Below are 25414 nucleotides of genomic sequence, written 5' to 3'. Positions count from 1 at the left end.
TGTTAGCTGCCTCAAAGACCTGCTCGGTGACTCACTCCAATTTCTCAGTTAGACTGAAGGATACAGGTTTATTATTGTGCTGCAATAAGACATGTCAACTGTCATTGAAAAGTGATCGCTGGTGAATTTGGGATTTTTCATTAAATCAAAAGTAGGATGGATTCGTATTCAACGAAAAAGTGTAATTTACGTATTAAAATCCTATTCGCGTGGAGAAAATTATGTGAGCTGGTTCCTTTCTGCTAAAAGCGGTCTACTCTACGACCACTGACATTTACTTCTTGACATTCTCTGAGAAGAAAAAATACACTCGAATTATAAAAGAATGGAGATGACCTTCTGCCTCGTATATACCGTCGAAATTTAATTTTTTCATACGTATCTTATATTTTTTTTGTCTTGCTCCTCAAAATTTGATATCACTGTGAAACTAGACAGACGGACCAATATCAGAAGCATCAGATTGCTGTGCCGAGAAAATTACCGTAACATTTATAAAACTTAAAAAAATAAATAGTTTAATACGGGGGTTAAACTGATTCCATGAGAAACGGGGAATAATTATATAACCCAGAAAATTAAATTATTATTTAAAGTAAAATAAAAATTAAAATTTAAGGGACGTTAATTTGTTTACTCAACTCAACTTGCGCCGCTGAAGCAAAGCTTGATGGGTACAATTTCGGTCAAAGAATTCGTCGCTTGGCTGACATAAGGACGTAACTACATTGGGATGAGCCCGGAAAAGCATTGAATTATATGGAGCACACGGTTCATTGAAGATTGTAGTTACGCCCTTATGTCAGGTAGGCGACGAAGTATGCCGTTGCAGATATTCAGTGTTGGACAACAGCTTGCACACTGCTATTGTGTGCTCTATTGTCTTGGGAAAATGGTGACACTTCCTGCACTTGTCCTCAGTGACGGTTCCATCTTTGAGGATGAATTTCCTGTGACAAATTTAGTCGCAATCACCAGGTCTAGAATGGTCAATACATATGATTTCGGCTCGGATTCCGAATGATTCCTTAGGTGTTCGAGTGAAGTTATCCTAAGTGCGGAAACTTAATTGAAATTTTTTTGGAGATGTGATGCCGATAAAAGTATTTCTGTATTTTGATTTTTTCCACTCATTTTCTCGTCATTGAAGACGGCTGCTTTTTCAAGACTTTCTGATTGCCGGAGGTGAACTACATCTCCAAGGCAATCCTTTCAATTTACGACTTGGTGAATCACACTGGGAAAAAAAAAATCGCTTGGATCTAGAGCCCAGACTCATAAAAACATTGACAAAAACAAATACTCTCGATTCAATCGGATTTTTGTGAGATCGAGAACCAAGCCTCTTAATTTAAGCGGATTTCCTTTTGATTGAAGCAAAAATTCGATTGAAGCGGAATTATTACTATTATTTTTTTTGTCATTGTTTTCAAGAGTCTGGACTCTAGATCCGAGCGACTTTTTTTCCAGTGCGTGTGAGCGGTTCGTGGCACAGACGATACGAGTATTCCGTAGAAATGCTAGATTGTGCTTTCACTAAGAAAAATCAAAGTTTACAGCGAAAAAGTAGGCATTTATCATACGGCATTTAATATTTTAAAATCTTATAGTCTACTAGTTTAGCAAAGCAAAATTAAACAAACATATTCTTGTAAAAGTACTAGTAACGTTGGATGGAAGAAGGTAAGCACGGCCTCGGTCCATAAAACACCATGTTATCAAGCCCACACTAAAGTTGATTATCTCTGAAAGTCAATTCTGCATTGTCAGTTTGCTTTCCTTTAGCAAGGTAAAGTATCATTCAAATTGAGTATTGTGATGTCACTGCGGTAAGAACACAGGCTGCGAGTACCTTGCATGACTTTAATTAATTACTTCAAAATAGGCTACCCGCAAAATGTTTGACAATGAGATTCCTACGCCGCGAGATCAAAATATTCGCGATGGGTCTCATCAGTCACCAGCCTGAGTTCGTGAACTCTGAGTTTAAGTCATTACGGTATCAGTTAATCACCGTTAATGATTCATGGCCCCCGCTGACATCCCACCGTAAAGCATGGAGTGTCGATGACTTTGAAGCCCACATTTTGTGTCGCAAACTTTCGCGAGAGCTCATTGAGAAAGGTCAAAATATTGCAACATAAAATGTCAGCAGATGACAATTGGGAAAAAACTCAGCGCAAACCCCACGCCTTTTTTGCAGCCTTAAAAAGACTTCAGAATGTATTATACAGGATGGGAGGAGGGGTATGCGGGCCAAAGTCGGTTCACCCCCGGAATCTTATGTTTGTTTGATATATTTCAGCTGACGACGCATATTTTACTAGGCACATGTATGTTTTGGTGGGACGGTCATTTTTTATTTAAAAAGAGATGCCCGAGCTTGATATCGAAAGGCCAAAACCCACGAAAATTTGCGTTCTTTCAGTGTTCTTTCCCAGATTTTATGATGGGCCCATTGATGACGGCTGATGAGCTTTGGATATGTTGATTCAAACCTGGTGAGACGCAGAATGTGTGTCAATCGACACCTTTGGGCCCAAAGTCAAAAACAACTTTTTCGCCATCTAGAAAATATAGCACTTTTAGTAATTTTTTCGTCAAACTGCCGTCAAAATACGAGGACTCTACGAATATTCCTTCTGATTCCTTAATATTTCTAACTTAACGACCTATATACATGTACAACGATAATACAGGATTTTAGGAACAATTGAGTTCCAAAGAAATTTTTTAGCTCTAGAGCAGAAGCTCTAATAGGCCCATATGCCAAATCCACGAAAATTTGGGGGGTTTTTCAGTGTTCCACATCATCAGATTATTTCATGCTGGGCTCGAAGGGACGGTTGATTATCTTCAAACATTTATGTCTCAAGTGGTCCGAAATAACATATTGTATCCTGAGTTATTGAGTAGTCAATTTTGGGCCCAGCATGATAAATCTTATGTGGAACACTGAAAAATTGAGAATTTTTTTAGAATTTGGCCCTCAGAACCAAGCTTTGACCTTCGTCTTGAAGCCAGAAAATGTGAACATTCCAAAAAAATAAATGAAAAAAGTAACTGATATATACGTGACGGCCTGTGCACGACAGAAAAACACGTCCTCGCCGCGAGATAAGTGATGAATGTTGCGATGAGCAGTTTGAAGACATTTTTTTTGTCAAAGTGGATTCTGCTTGCAAAGCGCGCTGCTCAAAGCGTCGCTCATCAGACACCAAAAGGTGCTGGTGTTGATCCTCAAAAGTAAGTTTCATACCAACTTGAGGGGACAATTAGTCTCGATTACGAAGTCCTTTTCGTCTTTGGGCGTTAGTACCGGTCATGAAGTACAGGTGTCGTGGCCGCTTAATTATCGCTCTTGGTGGAATACGTATGCATTTGCAAAACCGGCTGACATCGGCACATCACAGATGAACTGCAGCAACGGCTTGATTGTCAGGTTGTATTCGTGCGCATCGACGAAAAATGCATGATTGTGATGATGAGCAAATTTGGCAACGGTGGGTTACGCTTCGAATGATTAACGACCTCGAGGACGTCATAGTCACACGAAGCATTAGTGACACGCGACTATTACAGCGAGCGCACCCACCGTGCTGCCCAGTGCCCCTTGCGGACGGTATAACAATACGCTGAGCTCAAAGACAAACGCTTAATTTGGACCACGCACTGAAAGAATTTTATTATAAAAAGCACACTCAGAAATCACCTATAGCTGTTCGTCTTGTGCTAGCGGACAAGGAATACATCGTACAGTTTGATTTAAAAAAAAAATAAAAAAAATTAAAAAAAAAAAAAAAAAAAAAAAAAACGTTCTTGCGTGACAAACTTTCAATAAGGCAATTGTTATTGAAAATGAGTTGCACTTTAAAAAACTCAAAATTTCCCAGATTGAAATATTGATCGAGGATTCTCTTTGTACTCTCAGGATTAGAACAGGACAAAAAAAAAAACCCATTCTTCACATTTATTGAAGCGAAAGGCGTACTATACGAGTGTCTGAGGAAAGAACAATAGCCACGCGTACAAAAATGTCCAAAATTTTGCGAAGATAAAAATTATTCACACTACGAGAAGTTTGGAAATTCACTCTTGAATAGTAAATAAAATACAATTATTAATTTTTGCCAAATGGCAAAAATTTAAATCGTTGAAGTATTTGTAAAATGTTTGCTTCATTGCTTCATCAGTGTTAAGTGTGCCCACCTAAAATAATTTAGTGTCCTCTACTCATCCTCAGTGAATATGTCGCCCTCACCTACGGTTTAATTTCCGATTTCTATGTTGCATTAATATATATTTTTACGCGAAATTTTGAAAGCAGAATGAAAGGTGCTGTAATGTATTCCCTATAAACTGGTCCAAATCCTTCCAAATCCTCAATTTTTTTCTTTTCAAAGAATCATGTTCATTCTTTTTGACAGCCGTAAATATTTCTGTTCCTTAAGACCCACTCGCGCTTTTTGCATCTTTTCAAATCTTCGATTAAAATCCACACCGCGGACTCTGATCGCTTGAATCTAATGATACATCATAAATAATCCTCGGATTACTTCCATCGGAATCCGAAATATTTACAAATCCATTTTTCTCCGTATATTTAGCCCTCAATGTCTGACTCACCTCAAAATTCAGTACAAGCAGAGGAAAAAGTAAAGAACAGAAAAACGAAAAGCATTAAACAACAAGGAAATAGTGAGAAGCATAGTGAAAGAGGAAGGAGGGGAAGTAATTTGGGAAAATAACACCCATCTTGACCCAAATTTTCCACAAAAAAAGTTGTGAAGTGGATAAATCAAAGGAAACAGTCCTTTGTCTCCAAAATTATGTCCCTTCAAAATCAGCTAAAAATGACACGTTCATCATCAAAGCTCAGAACTTTTCACCCTTAAGGCGATCGAATTCGCCAGCGCTACGCGGCGCAAACGCGTTGCCAGGAATAAATTACCTTATTACAAGGAATTCACGGGAGATTCATCGCCTTCATTAGTCTTGTAAAATACAGTGATTATCTTCGTGAGTAATTGAGTGCGATGAAGTTACATCAAAGAATTGTGGTTCGTGTTCACTGATCGCATCGGTCATTGATTCCTTTACCATTCTGAGTCCTTCAGAGAATGTTTCCGGCAAGAAATTTAACAACGCTTCATTTCTCTATGCGGGCTGTGCAGTTTACAGATCCCCCTCTTTACCGGGATACGTTGTACGGAACGGTAGATTTTATGCCGAGATAATATAAAAAAAGTGGCGATGGAATTGCGTACATGTATTGCCTATTGAATTTTTTCATAGTGCCCTACAACTTGATAAGCAGTGGAGGGCTCTTCGCTTTTTTCTAAAATAATTTGTACTCCTGCTAGCGGAACTGCCTTCCCAAAGATAAAAATGAGTATGTTTGCGTCTAAATTTTTTTTGTAGTTCAGTGTGCTTTGAAGAGATAGCTGGTTGTAATAAGTTACAATGACTGCTGCATTGCCTGAAGATCATATAAAGCCAGGAATCTACTAAAGACTAACATGTTACTTGAAATTGACTTTGATTTAATCCTCTCTGAGAATCTTACAGACCCAATTTCTTACTAATGTGCACTGCGAAACTGTTGACTGGGTTTTTAAAGGATGCAACAATTCGGCCTCTAAGGCCACGCCGGGAAGTATATTTTTTCAATGAAGGCTTCTCTTATGCGTCGTTCCTCCTCATTGTACGATCATTCAAATTCCGAAGCAACCGTAGTTCTCGCTAATCTACGCGGCTACACTATTGATGGGGTTTTTGAATGATGCAACTATTCGGCCTCTGAGGCGACGCTAGGCAGTATCTTTCCCCAATGAAGGCGTTTCTTATGAGTCGTTACTCTTTATCATAGAAACATCCGAAGCAACCTGCTACACTGTCTGGATTTTTAAATGATGCAACTATTCGGCCTCTAAGACCACGCTAGGAAGTAACTTTTCTCAATGAAGGCGTTTTTTATTAGTCGTCTACTCACACAGTAGAAAATTGTAAAATTTATCGTCGAATTCGATGTCATACTCCCATTGCCAGGACGTGAAAACTCCGGTAGACAAAATTCCACTGAGTAGACGAAAATACGTTAACCGTAGGGGTAGATGGACGTATTTACTATTACAGTCGACGTATCATAGGACGTACAGGTCTTCTTGTTGCTATTTTTGTCTGCGTCTGGAGTTTTATCTCCCGATATTCGATTATCGAGCGATTTCGCGGAACGCCAAACTGGAAGATAACTTTTATAAATGAAGTCCCATTCGACGTCTTTAATTTTTACCGTGCTGTTATTTTAATGCAATCCTTGAGATACCACAAAGTAGACATTTGTCACGGCTCTCGTGAAAATTGAGTTACGATCATTCATTCCAACTTCATTGCCATCGCGCTGTCGCAAGGAGCTCATCGCGCCTAGGGGTTATCAACGTGCAATGCTGCTGTGCGGAAGTAATTGCATAACCGTACGCTTTTCAAACGTCTTCTTGCTTGGAGGAGCAAAAATCGCGGGTCCGATTGCTCGTCAGAGTGAGGATTTCTTTCACTTCATCGCTCTGCCGTTATAAAAACGCCTAAGTGCGTTTTATGACGACTACTGTAATGCGTGAATCTCTCCACTGCTCGAGGTTCATATTCAAGTGAAGTTACGTCCTTTCTCGAGTAGAGCGACGACAATTTGTGCCGAGCCCCCGGCGCACAGTGGAGCGAGTTCATTTGAGAGGTCGGATAAGTTGTGGAAACTTTAAAAGTTTATATTTCCGTTGATACATAACGTGGAAGTTTAAAAACAGTCTCATTGGTGTGTTTGTGGCATTTCCACCGAGAATCACCCCTTAAAACTTGAAATAAGACTAAATAAACATCAAATTTTGCAGAACTAGTCGAAAATTTCACATCCGACCTCTCCTCTCCCGATGGCTCGTTCCGCAGTGCAGCGTGGCGTGGCCTTCGATGTCGCGCGTCGCGGATTGTCAAGGTTGCTAAATTATCCAATATATTGGGAATATTTTACATTTGGTTATATTGGGAAAAGTGCTTACTTTTCAGGAGAATCTGGCAACATTGCGTCTCGTCGCTTAATAATTATTACGCGGCACTCGGCGCTTGGAGTCCTGAGGTCTGCCACCACATCCCAGTGACGAGACGAGGACGCGCAACGCGACCCCACGAGACCCTAGGATCTTTCCCTAGGGTCCCGTTGTCCATTAAAGATGGAAGACAGAACCCCCCTCAAAAGATACAAGTTCACTAAATTGACGTAGAGCCTCGACGGATTAAAGATATTTCATAGGTAATTGACCCCAAGAAATCCGATTCGAGGGTCCTGTCGTCCCTAGAGGCTTCCATAATGGGGTGCTGGAAAACCCCACACTGGCCAAAATTACACGTTCAGAGTCCCCACTGTACCCCATCAGAGAAGCCTCTGGGGACGACAGGACCCTCAAATCGGATTCCTTGGGGTCAATTACCTATGAAATCATCTTTAATCCGAGCCTCTACGTCAATTCAGTGAACTTGCATATTTTGAAGAGGGCTCTGTCCCCTATCTTTAATAGTCAAAATTGCATACACGGATGGGCCGATTTTTGATTTCTTGGTGTTAATTTGGATTAAAATTGTCCTTGCTTTCTGATTCTGATTAAAAACGTTCAAAATTTTGACGTAAACCTCGACTTTTGATGTACGGATCCCCCTTTAACTCCCTCCCCCACCTTCAAGAATAGCCGGGGGGGGGGGGGTGCTTCGAGACCAAAAGTACGACTTACCTACTCGGGGTCGATTTCCTATCCAAACCTGTGATCCTGGACTTCGCCCAACCTAAAATAACCGGGAAAAAGGACTGGTGCAGTAGGTCTGGGTCACCCTGTAGTAAATCATTATGTCACATAAAATCTTTTAACGGCTTTAGGTCCTTTTAAATCAACCAGACCAGTAATATGAAACATTTATATTTCGCTCTAAAATGGTCATCATCATTTGATTTTTGAGTGGATTTTTTTGTCTGCAAAAACTCAAACCGATCTCATTTGCGAAAGACTTGAACAAGGACTTCAACAAAGTTGACCATATTCAGATATGCGATCGATCAATTTTTTATTAGGTAGTTTTTCATTCCAGTGCAAATAAGGCAAAAACCGAACTCACCTGATGGTTGCCTCGTTCGAATGAAGAGTACCTACTTATTAACTTCAGCGACAACACCAAAATGTGTTCGTATTTTGGCGGAACAAAATTTTCAATATATATCTTTGATTAATATTATGCATGGCTAAACTCGGGGACAAAAGTGTCTAGGTTTCAGTATCTCAGAATATCCGCTCCTTTTTTGCTTGATTTTGTTTTAAGGGGGGGGGCGGAGGGGGCGGGCAAATTTGGTTGCTAGTAAATTTCACAAAACATCCACCAAACAAGGGAGAAAAATTTTGAAAAGGCTTAAGATATCACGTGGATAATTTTTTAAATAAAAAAATAAACCACGACGGGAAGTCTGCAACGTCGTAAATCGTGGATACGAGGCCAGGGATTTTTCCTGAAAACGATGAAGCCCCCGGGGAAGTCAAGCCTATTGCTCAATAATAAGTGATCCCCATAGGAGAAAATTTTGAGTCTCGGAAAATAAAATTTCAACCATTATCGGAATACTAAGGAGGATCTCTCAGAGTATGTGAGTGAAACTAAAGTAGAGAAAGCGTAGGATGAAATACTGCGGTGGTGACGATATCCACCAAGTTTTTTGGAAGGCGACACTGATTACATCAATAATGAACGTAAAAACTTGTATTATTTTTCGAGCCAATCTGTGACCATCGATTCTGTGACTGGCGCAATTAATCATTGTATTTACCCTATGCGTGTAACACTGTAACACTACTACATCTAAACAAATAAAATAGGTTTCTCGACAGGTAACATTGTTTACACCTATTTTACGCACCGTACGGTGTGCCAAGAGAACAGTGCATTTTTTCCCGCGCAATTAATGATAACTAGTGAAATCAAATCACAGCTCGCAAGTTCATGGAACGCCAAGTTGAACCGCGGGAGAGCTAACGCTAGCTCTCAGCGGAGCAAGAAAGTGAAAGGCAAAGTTTCAGGCGACTTCAGAGCGGGCTCAAGGATCGCTCCCATCAACAACCTGCTGGGGCTCCATTCATGATTTTGAAACCTCCAACCACTTATTCATGTCCGTGTTGATAACTCGATACCTTTCGCCGCCACCTTCAAAGGTGAGCAAAGTCAAGCGCTAAAATACGCTGGCACCGATCGGCCAATTCCGTTCCGTTCCATAGGGAGTCGCGTTCAACCTAAAATGGATGGCGAGTACTACAAGATTCTAAACCGCATAAATATGAGCCCTGGCATTTGCGCTTCGTCGATATGTTCCACGGCACGGCTCATGAGATAACGTCCGCTTGGCCTCAATTCTAGTAAGTGGCGTCGCGTGCTTTGCGACATATCGATTGATATGGCATTTGAACCTATGGAAAAAGATCGATGGACAGTGTGTCCGCAAAGAACACGTTAGTAATCGATTCTCTACCACAAACTCCAATGGAAAATGTCGATAATCGATCATTCATGCCTCACCCCTGCTAATTTCCAACTTGGCCGTCCGCGTAAGAGTCATGAACCTTTGCTCTGACGCAAAGACGTATGGTCGCACCTCGACACCTCCAAGTTGAAAATAAGCAATTTCACATACAAATTTGGGCTTTCGTGATTCTAAGTTATCGAGGTTTGAATTAGTTATATGGGCGGTGTGAGCTCCTTGTGACCTACGTTTCAATACGTTTCTGTGCTGAAGAACAATGCAGCTAAGTATTCTTAATGGATTACTGGGTTACAAGTTTTTGGCATAATTTTATGATGGGTCGATTGCTTTCTTTGTGGGAAACCAACAAATAACTCCAAAAAGGGTGAAAATTTCGTCAAGACTATAAAAACTTGGGACCAAATTATGGAGGTAAGCATTGAAATAACATCGAACATCTTCTCAAATGTCATAAAAACCCTCCCCGGACGTTCATATGTTTGACATCATTTAGGATCAACGATGTCTTAGAATTTAGCCTCAGAACTACAACGGACAAATGAAAAGTTAAGTCCCCTATGATTTGTTCTTAACGCAACGAACCGGAAAATAATGGTGGAACCTTTGAGAGATGCAACGGGATTGGATGAAGGGGGCGGCGCTCCAAGGATGATACCACAGTGACTTTCAGCAGAATTATGCCAATAGAGAGGTAGTATTCATCAAACACGACGCCAGGTTTAAAATTCAAGTCTCAAAAGTCCGGCATGATAAGCATGCGCTATGCCATAAAGGATTATACTATAACGGTCAACTTCTCGCAGTCCCTAACCACCCCTCCCGCCCCAGAGCGTTACGTATTTTATAAATGGCCCCCAGATAATTTTGTAAAAGTGCACTCTTGGTGTTTTTTTTATTATTATGCGAGCCTCTACTTCATTTGGAACGTTTTTAACAGAAACTCATCAATTCGAATTTCAGAAAAAAAAATGAGTTGAAAGTAGTTTTGAAATCATTGAAAAAAAATATTTTGGACGTGAAAAAAGCTGTTTTACTTTTTCTTCAACATCAAGTCTTTCGGAGGCATGAAAGTCCAAACCTCTTCTTCCCAGTGCAAACTTAATACGACTTGAGCGATTCTGCTAAACGTGCGCGATCAGTTGATGTCACCTAAAGAGGTGATTTGTTCTTGGAGATGTACGCGTATGCGAGGAAACCTGTACTTATTCTGCGTTATTACCGGACAATTGAGTCAACTGACCGTTCCGTCTTCCAATTAACTGTCCACTCGTTTTAATATTTTTCCTCTTTACCATGACCGCAGTAACGAACGCATAATGCTAATTCCAGGCACGTATTGACTCTCGCTTCAATGTATACCCTTTAGTTATTCGAATTAATTTTCGTTTCCTATATTTGGAACTCATTAGTAATAGGAAACTTTCATCATTCGAGTTAATACGAGGGGTTCCTAAAGTTTGCAAACCGACAGCGTTTGGTAATGGATAATAAGCTAACGTACGCATGAAAAGTGGATGAAAAGTGGAAAAGTGGAAGGATTAAAGAAATAAAGTATAATTGATAAGACTGAAGAGCTGAATAAATATAATTAAAGTTGCCGAATAATTCAAACGACGAATCATTGGGAAAGGTTGGAGCGAAAGGATTAAGTGTGTCAGAGAACGCGACGCTAGATTTTTTTTTTCGTTGCTGATAAGGAAAATGATTTATTGCGACGATCAATTTAGGGAAAGTAAGATTAAGTCTCAACGCTATTATATAATAATGATATTCGAGGGATGGGTTCGATATGAATGTGTGTCACATCACTATTATATCACGATCATTTGCGTTCTTTAATTTGGAGAAAATAATCAGTATTCTGTTTGCGAACAATCAATTTGCATCAGCTTGGTTGATAAAAATTAATGCCCTAGAAATTTACTGGTAATAGGTGACACAACTTCAGATAAGAAGCCTCGAATTTTTTAAAACCCAGCTCATCAAAAAGTAATTTTAGCTATCAGTCTCAGAGTCCGTGAAAAGTCAGGAACTTGTAAAAGTTGCAGTTTATCATAAAATTGTAAAACTACAGAAACTATACATTTAAATATAGGTCGCATCTACAGTGCAACTCATGACCTTGATAATCACCGTAAAAAATGTACAGGATTTTTTTTACATTTTTATGGACTAAAGATTTGATAGCTAATAGTTCAAGGTGCCGAATCCAATTAGACCTGGTGACTCTCAGATCCTAAGTTTCATTCTGCTTTAATGGTACAGTTGCTTGTTTTCAGTGATGTTGTTGTTTTCTTTATTGGGTTGTTGGTTTACTTTTTACTTCTTTATTTGCTCGATGAGTTGAGAATCGGTTGTCAAAATATGGAATATAAAAAACTTCAGATTAGATTTCGTTTCGATTTTTGGTATTGGTCTTGCCCCTGATAAGGGATACTGAAATTAGATGAAAAGGCCGTAGCGCATTACACTCACTTTTTTGGACAACCTCGTCGAACGAATGAAGAGGTAAAAGATGAAGCAACATAACTCAAAGGCGCAGATAAACACGAGCTTCACTAAATTTTTCCTTTAAAGAAAACCGAGGTAAATCATCAGAAAGCAGGAGACATTCTATAACTATTTTCTAGTTTGTCCGTAGAAAAATAATATGAACAAATTGTGAGTATAAACAATTTCTTCCTTTCAACCCTGAACTAGGTTGCACTCAATATTTCTACGCTGGGTAATTTTTTTCAATCGGGCGAATTCTCTTAATTTTTTTAGAAAAAGAAAAAACAAACGAACGTTAAATAGTAGTAGCGGACCGCTTTTTACGACTTAATTTTAATTCACAATGAAACAACTGTTGGTCACTTTCATCCGAGGTGATTCAATTTCATTAACGTCAATTGAGCATGACAGTCGAGCTATAAACCGCGTGGACCAGATTTCCTAGACGAACTTGGCGGAATCGATATTTTCAAGACGTTCTAATTTATTCATGCATATTAATTCACAGTTCGAAACCATTCCGTGGTCTAGGCGATTCTATTAACCCCATTTGATGATCGAACCTTAAAAAAAAACAAGAAAGAAAAAAAACCCTAGCGTGAAATCATAGGAAAAAACTTACATCATTTTTTTTACGAATGCAGATTCCACGATGCTATGATGATGAAAGCGGAGACGACTTGGCGACCCAGATCATGATACTCCAAGTAACAAACACTAACACGTGGTCTATGCGGAGTCGAGCACGTTACAACACAACAACATCGGTTCAGTACGGTAACAGGGGAACACAACACCTATAGTTAAGGGCTCCAAGCGATGAGCAGGATAGTGAATTCTGCCCCACACTAGCGGACGAACTGATCAACTTTTTCGGGAGTGAGCGACGCAGTTGGGACAAAAGGGGAACGGGGGCCACGATCGAGGGCGCCACAGGCTCGGGACTCGTCTAAACGCAGCGATTTGCGCTCGGGTCCGCGAGCACCGCGAGCAGTCTGCAGTAAAGCCCGCACCGGTTTGGGATGCGCGCGCACAGATGCACCACCGCGCGCCACCACCGCATCAAGCTCCTGAAGAGGAGAACAAAACAGAATGGAGATGTTGCATGTGTGAGGGCTTTGCGATTTGACTGTTGCTTCTCATGTAAAAGTTCGCAAGAAACACGATGGTGCCACTGATTTTCTCTGAAATCATCTCCCAAGCTCAAAAAAAGCTCTCAAAGTGAGGCCAAAATGGAGGGGATATCCTGCCCTACCCTGAGAGTTCACCTCTACATCAAAACAAACTCTCCATGCAAAGATAGGGAGCAAATACATTGACAGGGCTGCCACTTCATTTGGGGACTCCAAAACTGAAAACACGGCAACCCTGCTAATGTATTTGCTCCCTATCCTTGCATGGAGAGTTTGTTTTGATGTAGAGGTGGACTCTCAGGGTAGGGCGGGATATCCCCTCCATTTTGGCCTCACTTTGAGAGCTTTTTTTGAGCTTGGGAGTTGATTTCAGAGAAAACCAGTGGCACCATCGTGTTTCTCGCAAACTTTTACAGAAGGAACAACAGTCAAATCGCAAATCCCTCACACATCGACGGTGCAAGTCGGCAATCACATAACTCGTTTGCGGTGTCTGAAAATCTCCGCCTCGATGTTATTTTTTTAAAGGAGAACTAATTGACATCATTCCTTGAAGTTTTTGCAGAATTTTCTTCGCACAATGAAGAAAAATCATGGCAGTTTTAAAGAATTGCCGTTGAATTGTTTTCCGTTTAAAAAATAAAGTATGACAGGAAGTCTGCGACGTCGCAAACCGAGTTATGTGATTGCCGACTTGCACCGTCGACATGCAATATCTCCATTGAATAGATTTTATGATACGTAGAAGAGTAAATACATACATGGATTACATTTAGCAATAAGGAACCAATATTTCTGGCTCATTTTAGAAAAACATGTATGCCATTGGTTTCTCTATGCGGATATGTGCTTTAATGAAAGAGCCAGAGATAGTGGTCCCTTATTGCAAAATGTAATCCACATGTAAGTCGCTTTACAGCACTTCCTCGCGCTCTACGACTCCTAACCTCCACTGCTCTCTTTCAAACCAGAAATCTTGGGCATTGAGCACCTTAACATTTCCGCTTCAAGAAGAGTAAATAAAGGCAAATTTTACCAATGGACCTGTTGCGAACTTTTGCCAGAGCAAAGTAGTATCCTTGTGAGCAGGAGTTAGATGGAATGGCTCCTCTAATGAAATGTGCCGTGGTGTCGTTTTTGAGGCGGGAAGCTCGAAAAAACGCAAATTGTGAAGTAAGGAGAGTACTTCAGACTTTGCCGATGCGCTCATCGTGATTTTTGAGACATTCTCTATGAGTAACAATTTTTATTTTTGCTCTAGCTAAAGTTTGCAACAGGCCCATTAGCATTCTAATGATGTGTCTTATGTGAAAAAAATAAGAAATAAGAGAAATAAATTTTCTTTTTCCTTTTTTAATGCCTAAGTCAAGTGATTTTCTTTTTATAAATCGGGGGATTGGAGGACAAAGGCGTATAATTGCAGTTTTTGAAAAAAATGAGATATTAATAATTTTGAGTAAAACTAGTCTTGATGTATATTCTGTGGAACATTTTCTCCCAAATTTAAATTGTATGCATCAAAAAGTCAGTTTGAACTTTCTTTATGCCACGAGGATCCATGTAGTTTCGAAACATCGAACACGTATTTCTCGAAATAGCAATAACTGCACTTATGCGCCTTATCCTCAAGGTCCCTCATTTGGATATTCAGGAACAATTAACCAAGCCGCATTAAGTGAAAACCGGAGAAAGAAGGTTTGCAGTTTTCTCTCTCCGAAATAATTTTAAAGCAAAAATTTAAGATGATTAAAATATGATTAGTAATATATACGCTCGTATCACTTTATAACGTTTTCGAAAGGAAATTTAAGGTAATACGTTGTTCCTGGAGAAGCTTTGTTTTAAGAAACGCCCTACCGAGAATAAACCCGCTGGGGTTTAAAGAATTGAACTTTGTCTTCGAAAAAAAGTTATTTTGAGAAACGTTACAAAGAGATACAACTGTATTAGTATAACGATCGGAAAAAAATAAAGAAGGTTTAAATACATTTGATTGGTAAAATATAATTTTTCATCATAAATAAAGTCCATATGTACTAACATAATTCACTTACGAGAATTCTCAGACTGGTCTCGGGTCGTCCCCTTTTCAGTAATAATGAAGGACCCACTGAAGACAATAATTAATGAGGCGCCTAGAACCAAAAACGGCAATCTCCATTGCCCTGTCTAAAAATCGTACGATCATCAGTGTTATTGTAATATCGAAAGAACGAAAGCCTCCATTTTCATGTTTTCTCGTGAATTTTCTGTTATCAAGCGAGAAAATTTGGGCAAATTTTGGTTCTAGACGCCTTAAATGATGTTGTTATCTTACAGGTCAATGAGTCATACGATCATGAGCTCTGGTTTAATTTAAGCTATTGAGCAAATTTTTCACTGTCTCCAAATCTTTACTGCAACGCATTTCGTGCGCGTTTGTTCTTTCGGTATTATATTGCAATTCAATTTTTTTTAATATCATTGTTCCAGAAGAAAAAATGCGTGGAATGCCATCTGAAGAGGAAAAAACCCTTTACTTTTTATAACTTCATTATTTTGAACAGGTCTGCACGCCTCAATTTATGCAATTCATGCAGTCTGTATCGGGAACTTATCTACGATAGAAATGTTCGGGAAATTTTGTTTCTGATTAAGTAAAATGAAAAAGAAAGGAGGATAGCATAAAAAAGGGTTGAAGGAAATAATAGTAAAAAGGGCACTGAGAACTTGTGAATCCCTCTAAATCCATGAGTTTTTAATTCATCCTTCACCGCTCATAGTTAAAAATATAAAAAACTCGGAACATAAAAAAAACTGCAGGAAAAAAATCCTAAATTATTGACCCCAAAAAATTCCTATCGAAATATGCTAATTTTGCTTGCTACTCCGCATGCAACCTGATTATCCGATAATTTATTACTGATCGTTGTAGAACCATTATTAAAAGTGTCTAAACTTCAAAAGCATAGGTCCTCCCTCAACTGCGACCTAAAAACCAGCACCACTGAAGCATGTACACCCTAATAATCCATTGAAGATAATTCAAACTGAGAGACTTGAACGCGCAACAAGAAAAACAACGAACAAACGAATTGATGCTTTCATTCTAAGAAGTAATGGTTGAAAACTCTAAACGATAACTTTGACTGGTTGATCTCTGAAAATCTAGAAAAATTCTTCTTTAAACCATTTTTTTATTTTGATTTTTGTCATTCTTTCTGATGGAGATTGGACAATGAGGTCATCTGGACAAAGTTTGGCAGTACGATTAAATTTTCCGCAGAAAGAGGAGAAAGCACTGAGGTTTTCAAGAATTGAAGTTGAGTGGTTTTCTATCTAAAAAATAAAGCATGGCAAGAAGTCTACAACGTTGCAAACCGAGATACGTGGTCTGGTGGTATCACCGTCGAAATTTATACGTAATAATGAATCAGTATGTAATTTATGTACTAATGTAAGCGAAGATTTTACGCAACTCGCGCCTGAAAGCTCTAAACCATTCAATGATGGGGTTTTAGTAATTGTTCACAAATCTACGGCTGTAACACGGAGTACAAAAAGTTAGGGATCAGACTTATCAGTCCGACACTTCGTTAGAAACAAAGTCCTCAAGAGATCGGCTTTGTATCTGTATAACTATGTAGTATGAAGAGATAGCCGATTAGACATTTAATTTTTATAACCTTTTAATATTTTGAAAACACGCTTTCAATTCAAGAACATTAGATACCTTCCTGTAATTAGTCATTTTGAGTGTTTTCTTCTTATCGCCTCTCAGTTTCAATCATTCGTTTGCTTCCTCTCAAAATATATAGCGTGTTTCAAACAAATATTTCCTTATACAGCATCTGTTTCAATTTTTATCTGATGTTAGAAAATGAAATCTTATCCTAAAGTAGCTTATGATCCAAGGTCTGATTTTGAAGGCATAAATAATTAGAAAATAAAGCCAACTTCCTGGGTCACATTTGAAGAGCTGAGATTCAAAATCTGGAACGCGTCGCATCGGGCGTTGCTAAGAATGTGCAATAAATTCATTCATTTCATTTGAATCTTTCAGCCCGAAAGTTACAAATATACTCTAATGAAAAATAGACCAAAATTCAAAAACAAATTTTCGCCAAAAATGCACGAAGCAAAGGTATTTAGGTTGTTTTACAAAGATGAACGCCAGGTGAGTTCTTGACAACCCCTGATGTCACTTACTGGGTTTTGTACCTATACTCCCATCTTCATTTTTCAGTATGACTGGGTTAAGGAAAAAGCTCTTAGACTGCGAGATTCTATCACACTCATTTAGAAGTACTAACAAAGTATCTCTTTCAGTCCTCAACTTGGACTTAGATAATTAATTACGGTTCGTGAGGTCGCTCCATTGTAAATTTGGTTTGCTTCAATGCCTCAAATGCTGCAAATTGACAATGACGAATAGGTGAAACGTGTGAGACGTTTGAGCATCCATTGACGTACCACCACGATCGCAATTAGGCTTGCTTGCCAGAATGTTCATGCTTCCTGATGAATTTTGCAAGACTACTCTAATATTCTCATTTTCACGGTCTGCAACTAACGTAGTCCGCGAGTCAACTTGTTTATTTCGCACAGGTAATTCAGCGCAATGGGTCTCTAAACAAAGTATGAACTCAAGTCTTGTCACGCCTGTCACTTCCTCAAATAAATCCTTTGTTACTTTGAAATAAGTGGTTTAAAAAGAAAATTCTACCTAGTACCCCCAGAGGTCTTGGAAATAGGATAAGATAGTCGCTGAAGCGGTGAAAAAAATTGAGCGGTAAAGTCATATTAGCTGTATAAAAAATAAGACTGTCGAGTCATATTAGCGATAAAAAAAGGCTATATAAGCGGTAATGTCATATCGGCGTAGAAAAAATATTGCGGTTTGCCTAAAATGGTGCTTGGCCAACCTAAATTTGTCAATTGATCTTTCTGAAAAATTTCGGTCCAACTTGGTAAACCTAGATTTGCCGAGACAGACCTATAGGTTTGTCTGAGAATAGGGTTTTGCTAGTACGTATAAATAAATCTCGCATGGAGCTTTCAATTTATTCGACGTGTGCAATTTCTGTCGTTTTGGAACATTTTTTTTCTTCTCGTATAAAAAAGTACACAGAAATAAATGCTTTCACAGAAAAAAATGGATGGTGCTGACGACAGAACCTTTTGTTCATACGGCTCCCACAGTTTCTTTGTTACACTTACAGAACTTTTGGTCGTGGGAACAGAGTACTCTGTTCCCACGACAGAAGTTCTGTTCTCACAACAGAAAAGTTCTGTAAGTGTAACAAAGAAACTGTGGGAGCCGTATGAACAAAAGGTTCTGTCGTCAGCACCATCCATTTTTTTCTGTGTTGCAATGACGGAAATGACACGTGAGAAAGACTGATAGCAGTTTGCGAGCTTGTACTTGCAGGTTAGGGCTATGTGTTTTCTCTTTCTGGGCAAAACTGGTTGCGAACAACAAAGAAAAAGTATCTGCGGACCCGAACATTTGAAAATGCGTGATATTGACTACGCTTTAGCGTTAAGGAATGGATTTAAGACTTTCTTCTGCCTCTTTTTCATGGTTTGTGCGCAATTTTACATTCCAGTAGTATATTTATAAATTATCCTTTATGTGCAATCTTTTGTGTGCAACAGATTGCATCCAAATGATTCTTCGCAAGAGGCATGGATATACAGGGTGATCCAAGACTTCAACACCAGACTGTAGGAGCGTGTTCTGTGGGTAAAAATGAGCCTCCATGAAATTTTTCCGAAAGTGCCTTTTCGCAAGGCTGCAGCCCCCCCCCCTTTCCAAAGTTCTTGGAAATATATTGTTTTCTCTGCATTTTGGCAACATGCATGTGTCAAATCTCCTCGAATGTATCGGATGTGCGCATGATTTGATGCGTTAAATTCATTAGTGGCATCAGAAAAATCGAAATCTCAGTTAAAAGTGGGGCCTCAGGAACTCCGCAAAATACCATCAAGAGGCCAAAAACCAACATTTTGGCCTTTTTAAGTCGAAGATCCGCCAGGAACTTCACGCTCAACTGAGATCTCAATCTTTCCAATGTCATTAATGAATTTAGCGCATCAAATTATCGGCACCCACAAATTCCTATGAAAGTCGTTGAGTTACCATTATACCAAAATGCGGAGAAAAATATTTATTTCCCAGAACTTCGGGTCGCCGTAGCCTCCATATAAGCACCTTTTGGCTTATCTTGACCCACAGAAGACGCCCCTGAAGTCTCACGGTTCAACCTTGGATCACCCTGTATACCGTCATAATACCCTCGAGAGATTTAAAAAGCTTCTCCTCTAGTAGCGTAGCAAGTACAATGCAGGAAGCGGGATAGCGTACGGTCGAAGGAGTTACGTAACAGGGAATGGAAACCTTGCCGACTGCAACACTGCAAGATAGCGCGGTCATACTGCATCGGCAGCGCTAGCAATAATCCAATTGCAGACTTATTATTTCTCCAGGCAATGACTCCTGCATTAAGTTACGATTAAACTGATCCGGCTTAAAGCCCTTTAATTGCCCCTCTTCGAGTTCAACCAGAAATCGTTCCGAGTCCACCCGACCAATAACCGTTATTAATGCTGGCGCCATGCACTCCGATGATAAGATAATTAAGAATGACCCATAAATTTAGTGCTAATCACACACACCTTGGCTCATGAAAATATAGTAAGAGTATTTAACCACTCATGCGAGGTGTACGGAGCAGGTTTAATTGCCTCAAAGTCAAGTATTTATAAAGGTCTCTTCCTACACACGCAAACGATTTTGTAGTGATTTTTCCACCCTTTTATATTTGTGTTTGATTTGTCCTTTCGCTGCTACGAGAGGGCATGATGCGGCTGAAAATTAGAAATTCAGAGAAAATCAACCTCAACCTACGTTCAATACCACATTACGCAAGTGTCTTACTTTTTTCTCCACAAGTGTCAAAAATAAAGTTAGATAAAGGAGTGTTTCGTTTGATAGGTAGGTATGTTTCAGATTTAATACAATCCCCATTTTCTTTTAAATTCTTTGGTCGCTGAGATATTTGACTTTTTTCTTACCCATCTCCTATCGCCTCTGATTTTCCCACTGTTCAGTAAGGCGAAGCGCAAGGAAGGCGTTACTATTAGGTCGCAGAATTCGTTGTTTCTCTGACGAAAAGACATATCTCTCTTTCAACGTTGTATAATGGACTAAAGATGTACCTTCTTCTGTGGAGATGACAGCGCAATTTGTACCTGAAAGTTTGCTTTTTCCCCCCCATGCAATTAAAGAAAGATTATTGGAATTTTAAGTTTGAGACGCCCAGCCGTGAAATAGTTTATTTATTGTTGCACCATAAGTTATTTTGCAGTATCTGAATAAGCAGTTACGTGCTTCTGTCTAAAAAACGACGAATTATGGTACCCGTCTTCTCTGGTATCAATGGCCATTTTTGATTGGTGCAATTTTGACTGTTACTGTTCGAACAAATGCGCGAAGTAAGATCCACAAAAAAAACTATGTATGGCAAAACCCCATTTTATTCCTACATCCTATTTTTCTGTTGACAGGACGATGTGTTTTTGAGATAGTTCAGTTGCATAAAGAAAAACAAAAAAAAAGACTCGACGAGTCATGGATAATGAGTAACAATAGGGGGTATGAGTTTCATGTAAACACATAACTAATTGGAAAACATTTTGCAATATGGAACCACTATTCCTGGCCCATTTAAGAAATACCATACATGCCATTGGTTTCCCTATGCAGATATGCGGTTTTATGGAAGAGCCAAAGATAGTGGCTCCTTATTGCAAAAGGTAATCCCATTGTAAGTAAGCAATATTTCAGAGGCTATGAAAATCTAAAAATAGCGGGAAGTAGTCTTGTATTTATCCGAAGTTGATCAAATGAACTGATAAAGGTCTCAATGTAGGTAAAAATGTCGATATTTGCCACAAAGGGAGAAGTTTTGGGATTACTTTTACAATAGTGTTAAACATTAGGCGGGTAATTAGTCGTGTCGTCCAGATGATAAGGATATTAAACATTTTCTTCTATTCAGGAAACTATTGAGCATGAAGGCTATTTCCATTTAAATCTTCCGTCACATTTCTAAGGCGCAATGATACAACTATTTGAACGCTCCGGAATGCGTGAGGTATCACGCCAGATTTGAAGGCGTTTTCAAATCAGCCAAGTTCCGATACCCGGATTATCGTTTGGCATAGTTTATATTCTTTTGTTATATTCCGTACCACTCGTCTATTTTTAATCCTCTTAGAAAAACCACCCATTTGTAAATACAATTCTAGCTGAAGCACACTTCAGCCATGCATTCACCACTGCGAAAATTTCAGAGGAAATTGACACGCCCAGCGTGCATGGAGGCTATCTCCGCTTAAATCTTCCGTCACATTCTTACGGCGCAATGATACAACTATTTGAACTCTCCGGAATGCGAGAGGTATCTCGTCGCATTTGAAGGCGTTTTCAAAACAGCCAAGTTTCAATACGCGGATTATCGTTTTTTATAGTTCATATTCTTTTGTTAAATTCCGTACCACTCGTCTATTTTTAATCCTCGTAGAAAAACCACCCCTTTGCTAAATACAATTCTAGCTGTAGCGCACTTCAGCTATGCATTCACCACTGAAATCAGCAACCCCAGAGTGCATGAAGGCAGGCCCGGCACAAGGCGGGGATGCTGGGTCCCTGGTACCGGGGCCTGGGCCCCGTAGGGGGCCCGTGTTACCCGTGAAAAACCACTACGAATTCATATGCAATCCTTGTTTCGTAAGAAAAAGTGAAAAATTCACCATAAAAATTTCGCAAAAGGTGAATAGATTTTCAGAAACACGCTGGGGCACTCTAGAATTATTCTTAAATTTTCAAAGAAGTATACTTCTTGGAAAATTTCTATCTATTTTCAAGATTTTCAGTACAGAGGGATATATTTAGTAACTGCGTTTCATTTTCTTCCGTCGTCAGATGCTAAGAGTCTCCAGTCTGGCATCCTCGACCTCAATGGCTCATGGCTCAACTCCCTTGCCATAGACAAACGAAGGGGGAGTCCAGGGGGCCTGGCCCTCTTAGAACTGAAAATAATATCATATGCCCCCCCCCCCCAAAAAAAAAAAAATAAAAATCTTCCAGATGTTTTGAATGCAACAATTCGCAAGTATTTTTTGCTGAAAATATATATAAAAAAAAAAACATGATTATTCCGCAGAAATTGATGGATAAATTCTTTATGGAAGCTTCAAAATGCGTCCGATTAGTCGTATAAATTCTAAAATTCCTCGGGGGATGCCCCTCGGACTCCCCCCCCCTTCGTGCTTGGGGTCCGGACCCTAAAACCGGCACCAGGGCCCGAGATGGGATATGGCGGGCCTGCTATTGACTATTGGCTTTTTCTGAATTTTTTCAATATTTTGACTGCTATATCTTCCCTGCTAGATCTACTTTACTTTCCAGAGGTCATATTTGGTAAAAATTTCGAAATATTACTTCCGATACAAAACGACTGTACAAAACTGTTATTTTGACATTTTTATCGAGTAAAGAACTTAGTAAAAATAGTGTAAAGATGGATACTTACTGTAAAATAATTTGAGCTCTTACAGACAAGTAACCAGTAATATCTTTAGTTTCCAGCATATATTTTACATGAAAGTGTTTTTAATAGAATTCATTATTTCGGAAAAATTAAAATTTAAGTCTCAGGTTTGACCATAAAAATGTAACAATACAGGAAGAAAATGGTTCATTCCACTGCAAACACGCTCCGTTATTTGATATGGATAACAACCTACATATATTTTCCCGCCAGAACGTATGAAATAAAAGTAAGAAGATAATTACTAGAACGAGGAACAGCCAAATAATGACTGAAGTTTTACGGATGGCAGCAACATGGAGAAAAAATTATTATTTCTCTTTCGGATGAATAAAACTCCTTCAATTTAAGAGGTAGGCTATGAGCACTGCAATTTGACTGACTACAGTTTTACGGATGTACATACTTACGTATTTATAGTCATTTTTTAAACAATTCTTCTTTTTCACAGACATAATAATCAGATTCAATTAGCTATTTAGACAGAGCCTGGAGAGAAATTTCAATATTTTGCCGATACATAAAAAAATCAGAAATACCAAAGTGCAAATTCGATTGTTGTGACTAACGCAAATAGCATCAGTCCCATCGCAACTGTTACCTGGGTACATTTTAATATTTGCAAACAGCCGCAATAATTTTTTATGGTACCTCTTATGTGTCGCAAATCATTTCATTCTCTTTAATGAATAAGGATATATTTAGAAAGTTATGCTGTTGAATTACACTCAAAGTTCGTGAGGATTTTCTCACGATGTATGCTCCTTATAATACTCGTATTTCAACTAAGGCTAAAATCAAACTAAAAAACTCAAATTCGCTTACGTCTAATTGCCAGACTAGTTTCGGGAGCATCAATCGTCTCCCATCTTCAGTGGTTGTTGACTGATTCGGAATTCGTGGTCGCACTGCATGCATGTGGCCGAACTTTGGACTCCAATGCTCGGAAGTCGAAGCTCGGAGTCCAAAGTTCGGCCACATGCATGCAGTGCGACCACGAATTCCGAATCAGTCAACAACCACTGAAGATGGGAGACGATTGATGCTCCCGAAACTAGTCTGGCTATTAGACGTAAGCGAATTTGAGTTTTTTAGTTTGATTTTAGCCTTAGTTGATTTAATCGGTTCGCTGTTTTTTAGTTTCGTTCATTGTTTTAATACTCGTATTTGTTGAGTGTAAGAAAAAATATCAAAAGATACTTATTAAACTCGTAAAATATTTCACGGTATATCTAATTTATGCCTATGAAATAGACTACACTTGACCGACGGTAACTTTTGCATGCAATTAGAGAGTGCTTTTCCGGCGATAATCTAGTGTAATCGGAAATTATGAATACCACTGGTAAATATTTTTTTGACGCCTTAACTTCGGCGCGCAATTAAGTACAGAGTGTTTTAGGCATGTATATTTTTGATCTCCTTTCTCAGTTACCATTGAGAAATAAAAGTATAACTCTGGGAGTTTTTTGGGGGAGGTGTGACGACAAAGGGTTTTTTTTCTGGGGGAGGGGGAACTCTAAGGAGGGCAGGGTGCGTATAAAGTAGATTAACTGTAATTAAGTGACCGCAAATTTCATATGTATGAATTATGTATTATGTATGACAGTCACAATTTTTCAGATTTATGGTACAACTGTAGCTGCTAATATTTAGACTACATAATTTTTGAACAAGATTTGAAGTTTTCTGGCGACATACGTTTGGATATTCAAGAAAAAAAGAACAATATAGATATTTCATCCATAAAATATTAAAAATGTGTATGTTTGCTCTGATCGCAACTGAAAAATCTGCAAACTTGGAAAAGATTGATATCTTAAGATAAAGAGAAAAAAATAACGAGACTCTACTTTTCTTTGTTCCATTTTTTAATAACGTCTAACAGTATTACTACAAAAAAATCTTCATGCGCTCATGTTTCTCTTACTGGTGATCCAAAACAATTGATTTAGTGATCGTGACATCCAGGATAATTTTTTAAAACAATTTCAATGTAAAAAGCAGAAAATGACTGATAAAATTTTTTTATCCGTAATAAATATTTAATCCTGATACTACGCAGAGACAGAGGAATGAACGGTCGATCCAAACAAATATCAAGTTGAATTTTTAATTTTTCGTCAAATAGGACAGTATTCGTAGAATTGCTCATATGTGGTTTTCCTGAACGAATAGCGCACGATGGTTATCAAATTGACGAACAAAATTAGCCAAAAATAGCAATGCGAGAACGGACGACGTTTTCGTAAAATGTTGAATGCTCTGAAAAAACATTAGTACGAAGTTCTCGTTTCGCCTTCAATTTCAAGTGATACAGCTACTCTAACACTGGGATCCAAGTTGCTCTTTTCCGGTATCTTCCAGGATTTCTCAATTGGCCGTGTAGCTATAAACTGAAGGCAACATTCCCTTATGAACTTATGAAAAATCGGAGGCATGTATTGAAATGCTAATGCTTAATTTGACTCGGATATTGTACTCGGTGTTTGTGCACTGTGTATTTATTCAAATTTACTTGAGGCAAATAGCACAGAATTGCACTGCCTTGACCTGAAAATTAAGACTCTTACAGCAGAAAAGGTTCATATTTGCATATTTTTCGAGGCATTGACGAAAAATTAGGAGAG

The 25414-nt window shown here is 38.9% G+C and overlaps 1 protein-coding gene across 1 annotated transcript in view; it reads right to left on the bottom strand.

Annotated features, from left to right (window-relative positions):
• LOC109041190 (facilitated trehalose transporter Tret1) overlaps nt 1-12818 on the bottom strand; it is a 54984-nt gene extending 42166 nt beyond the window's left edge. Inside the window, exon 1 of the mRNA XM_019057430.2 lies at nt 12678-12818. Within this exon, the coding sequence (XP_018912975.2) occupies nt 12678-12682 (5 nt within the window). The 5' untranslated portion in view covers nt 12683-12818. The remainder of the gene's footprint in view (nt 1-12677) is intronic.
• Between the last annotated feature and the right edge of the window lie 12596 nt (nt 12819-25414).

This window comes from Bemisia tabaci, chromosome 1 (genome assembly GCF_918797505.1).
Source record: "Bemisia tabaci chromosome 1, PGI_BMITA_v3".
Classification (NCBI taxonomy): domain Eukaryota; kingdom Metazoa; phylum Arthropoda; class Insecta; order Hemiptera; family Aleyrodidae; genus Bemisia; species Bemisia tabaci.
This window is presented reverse-complemented; position numbering and strand designations above follow the sequence as displayed.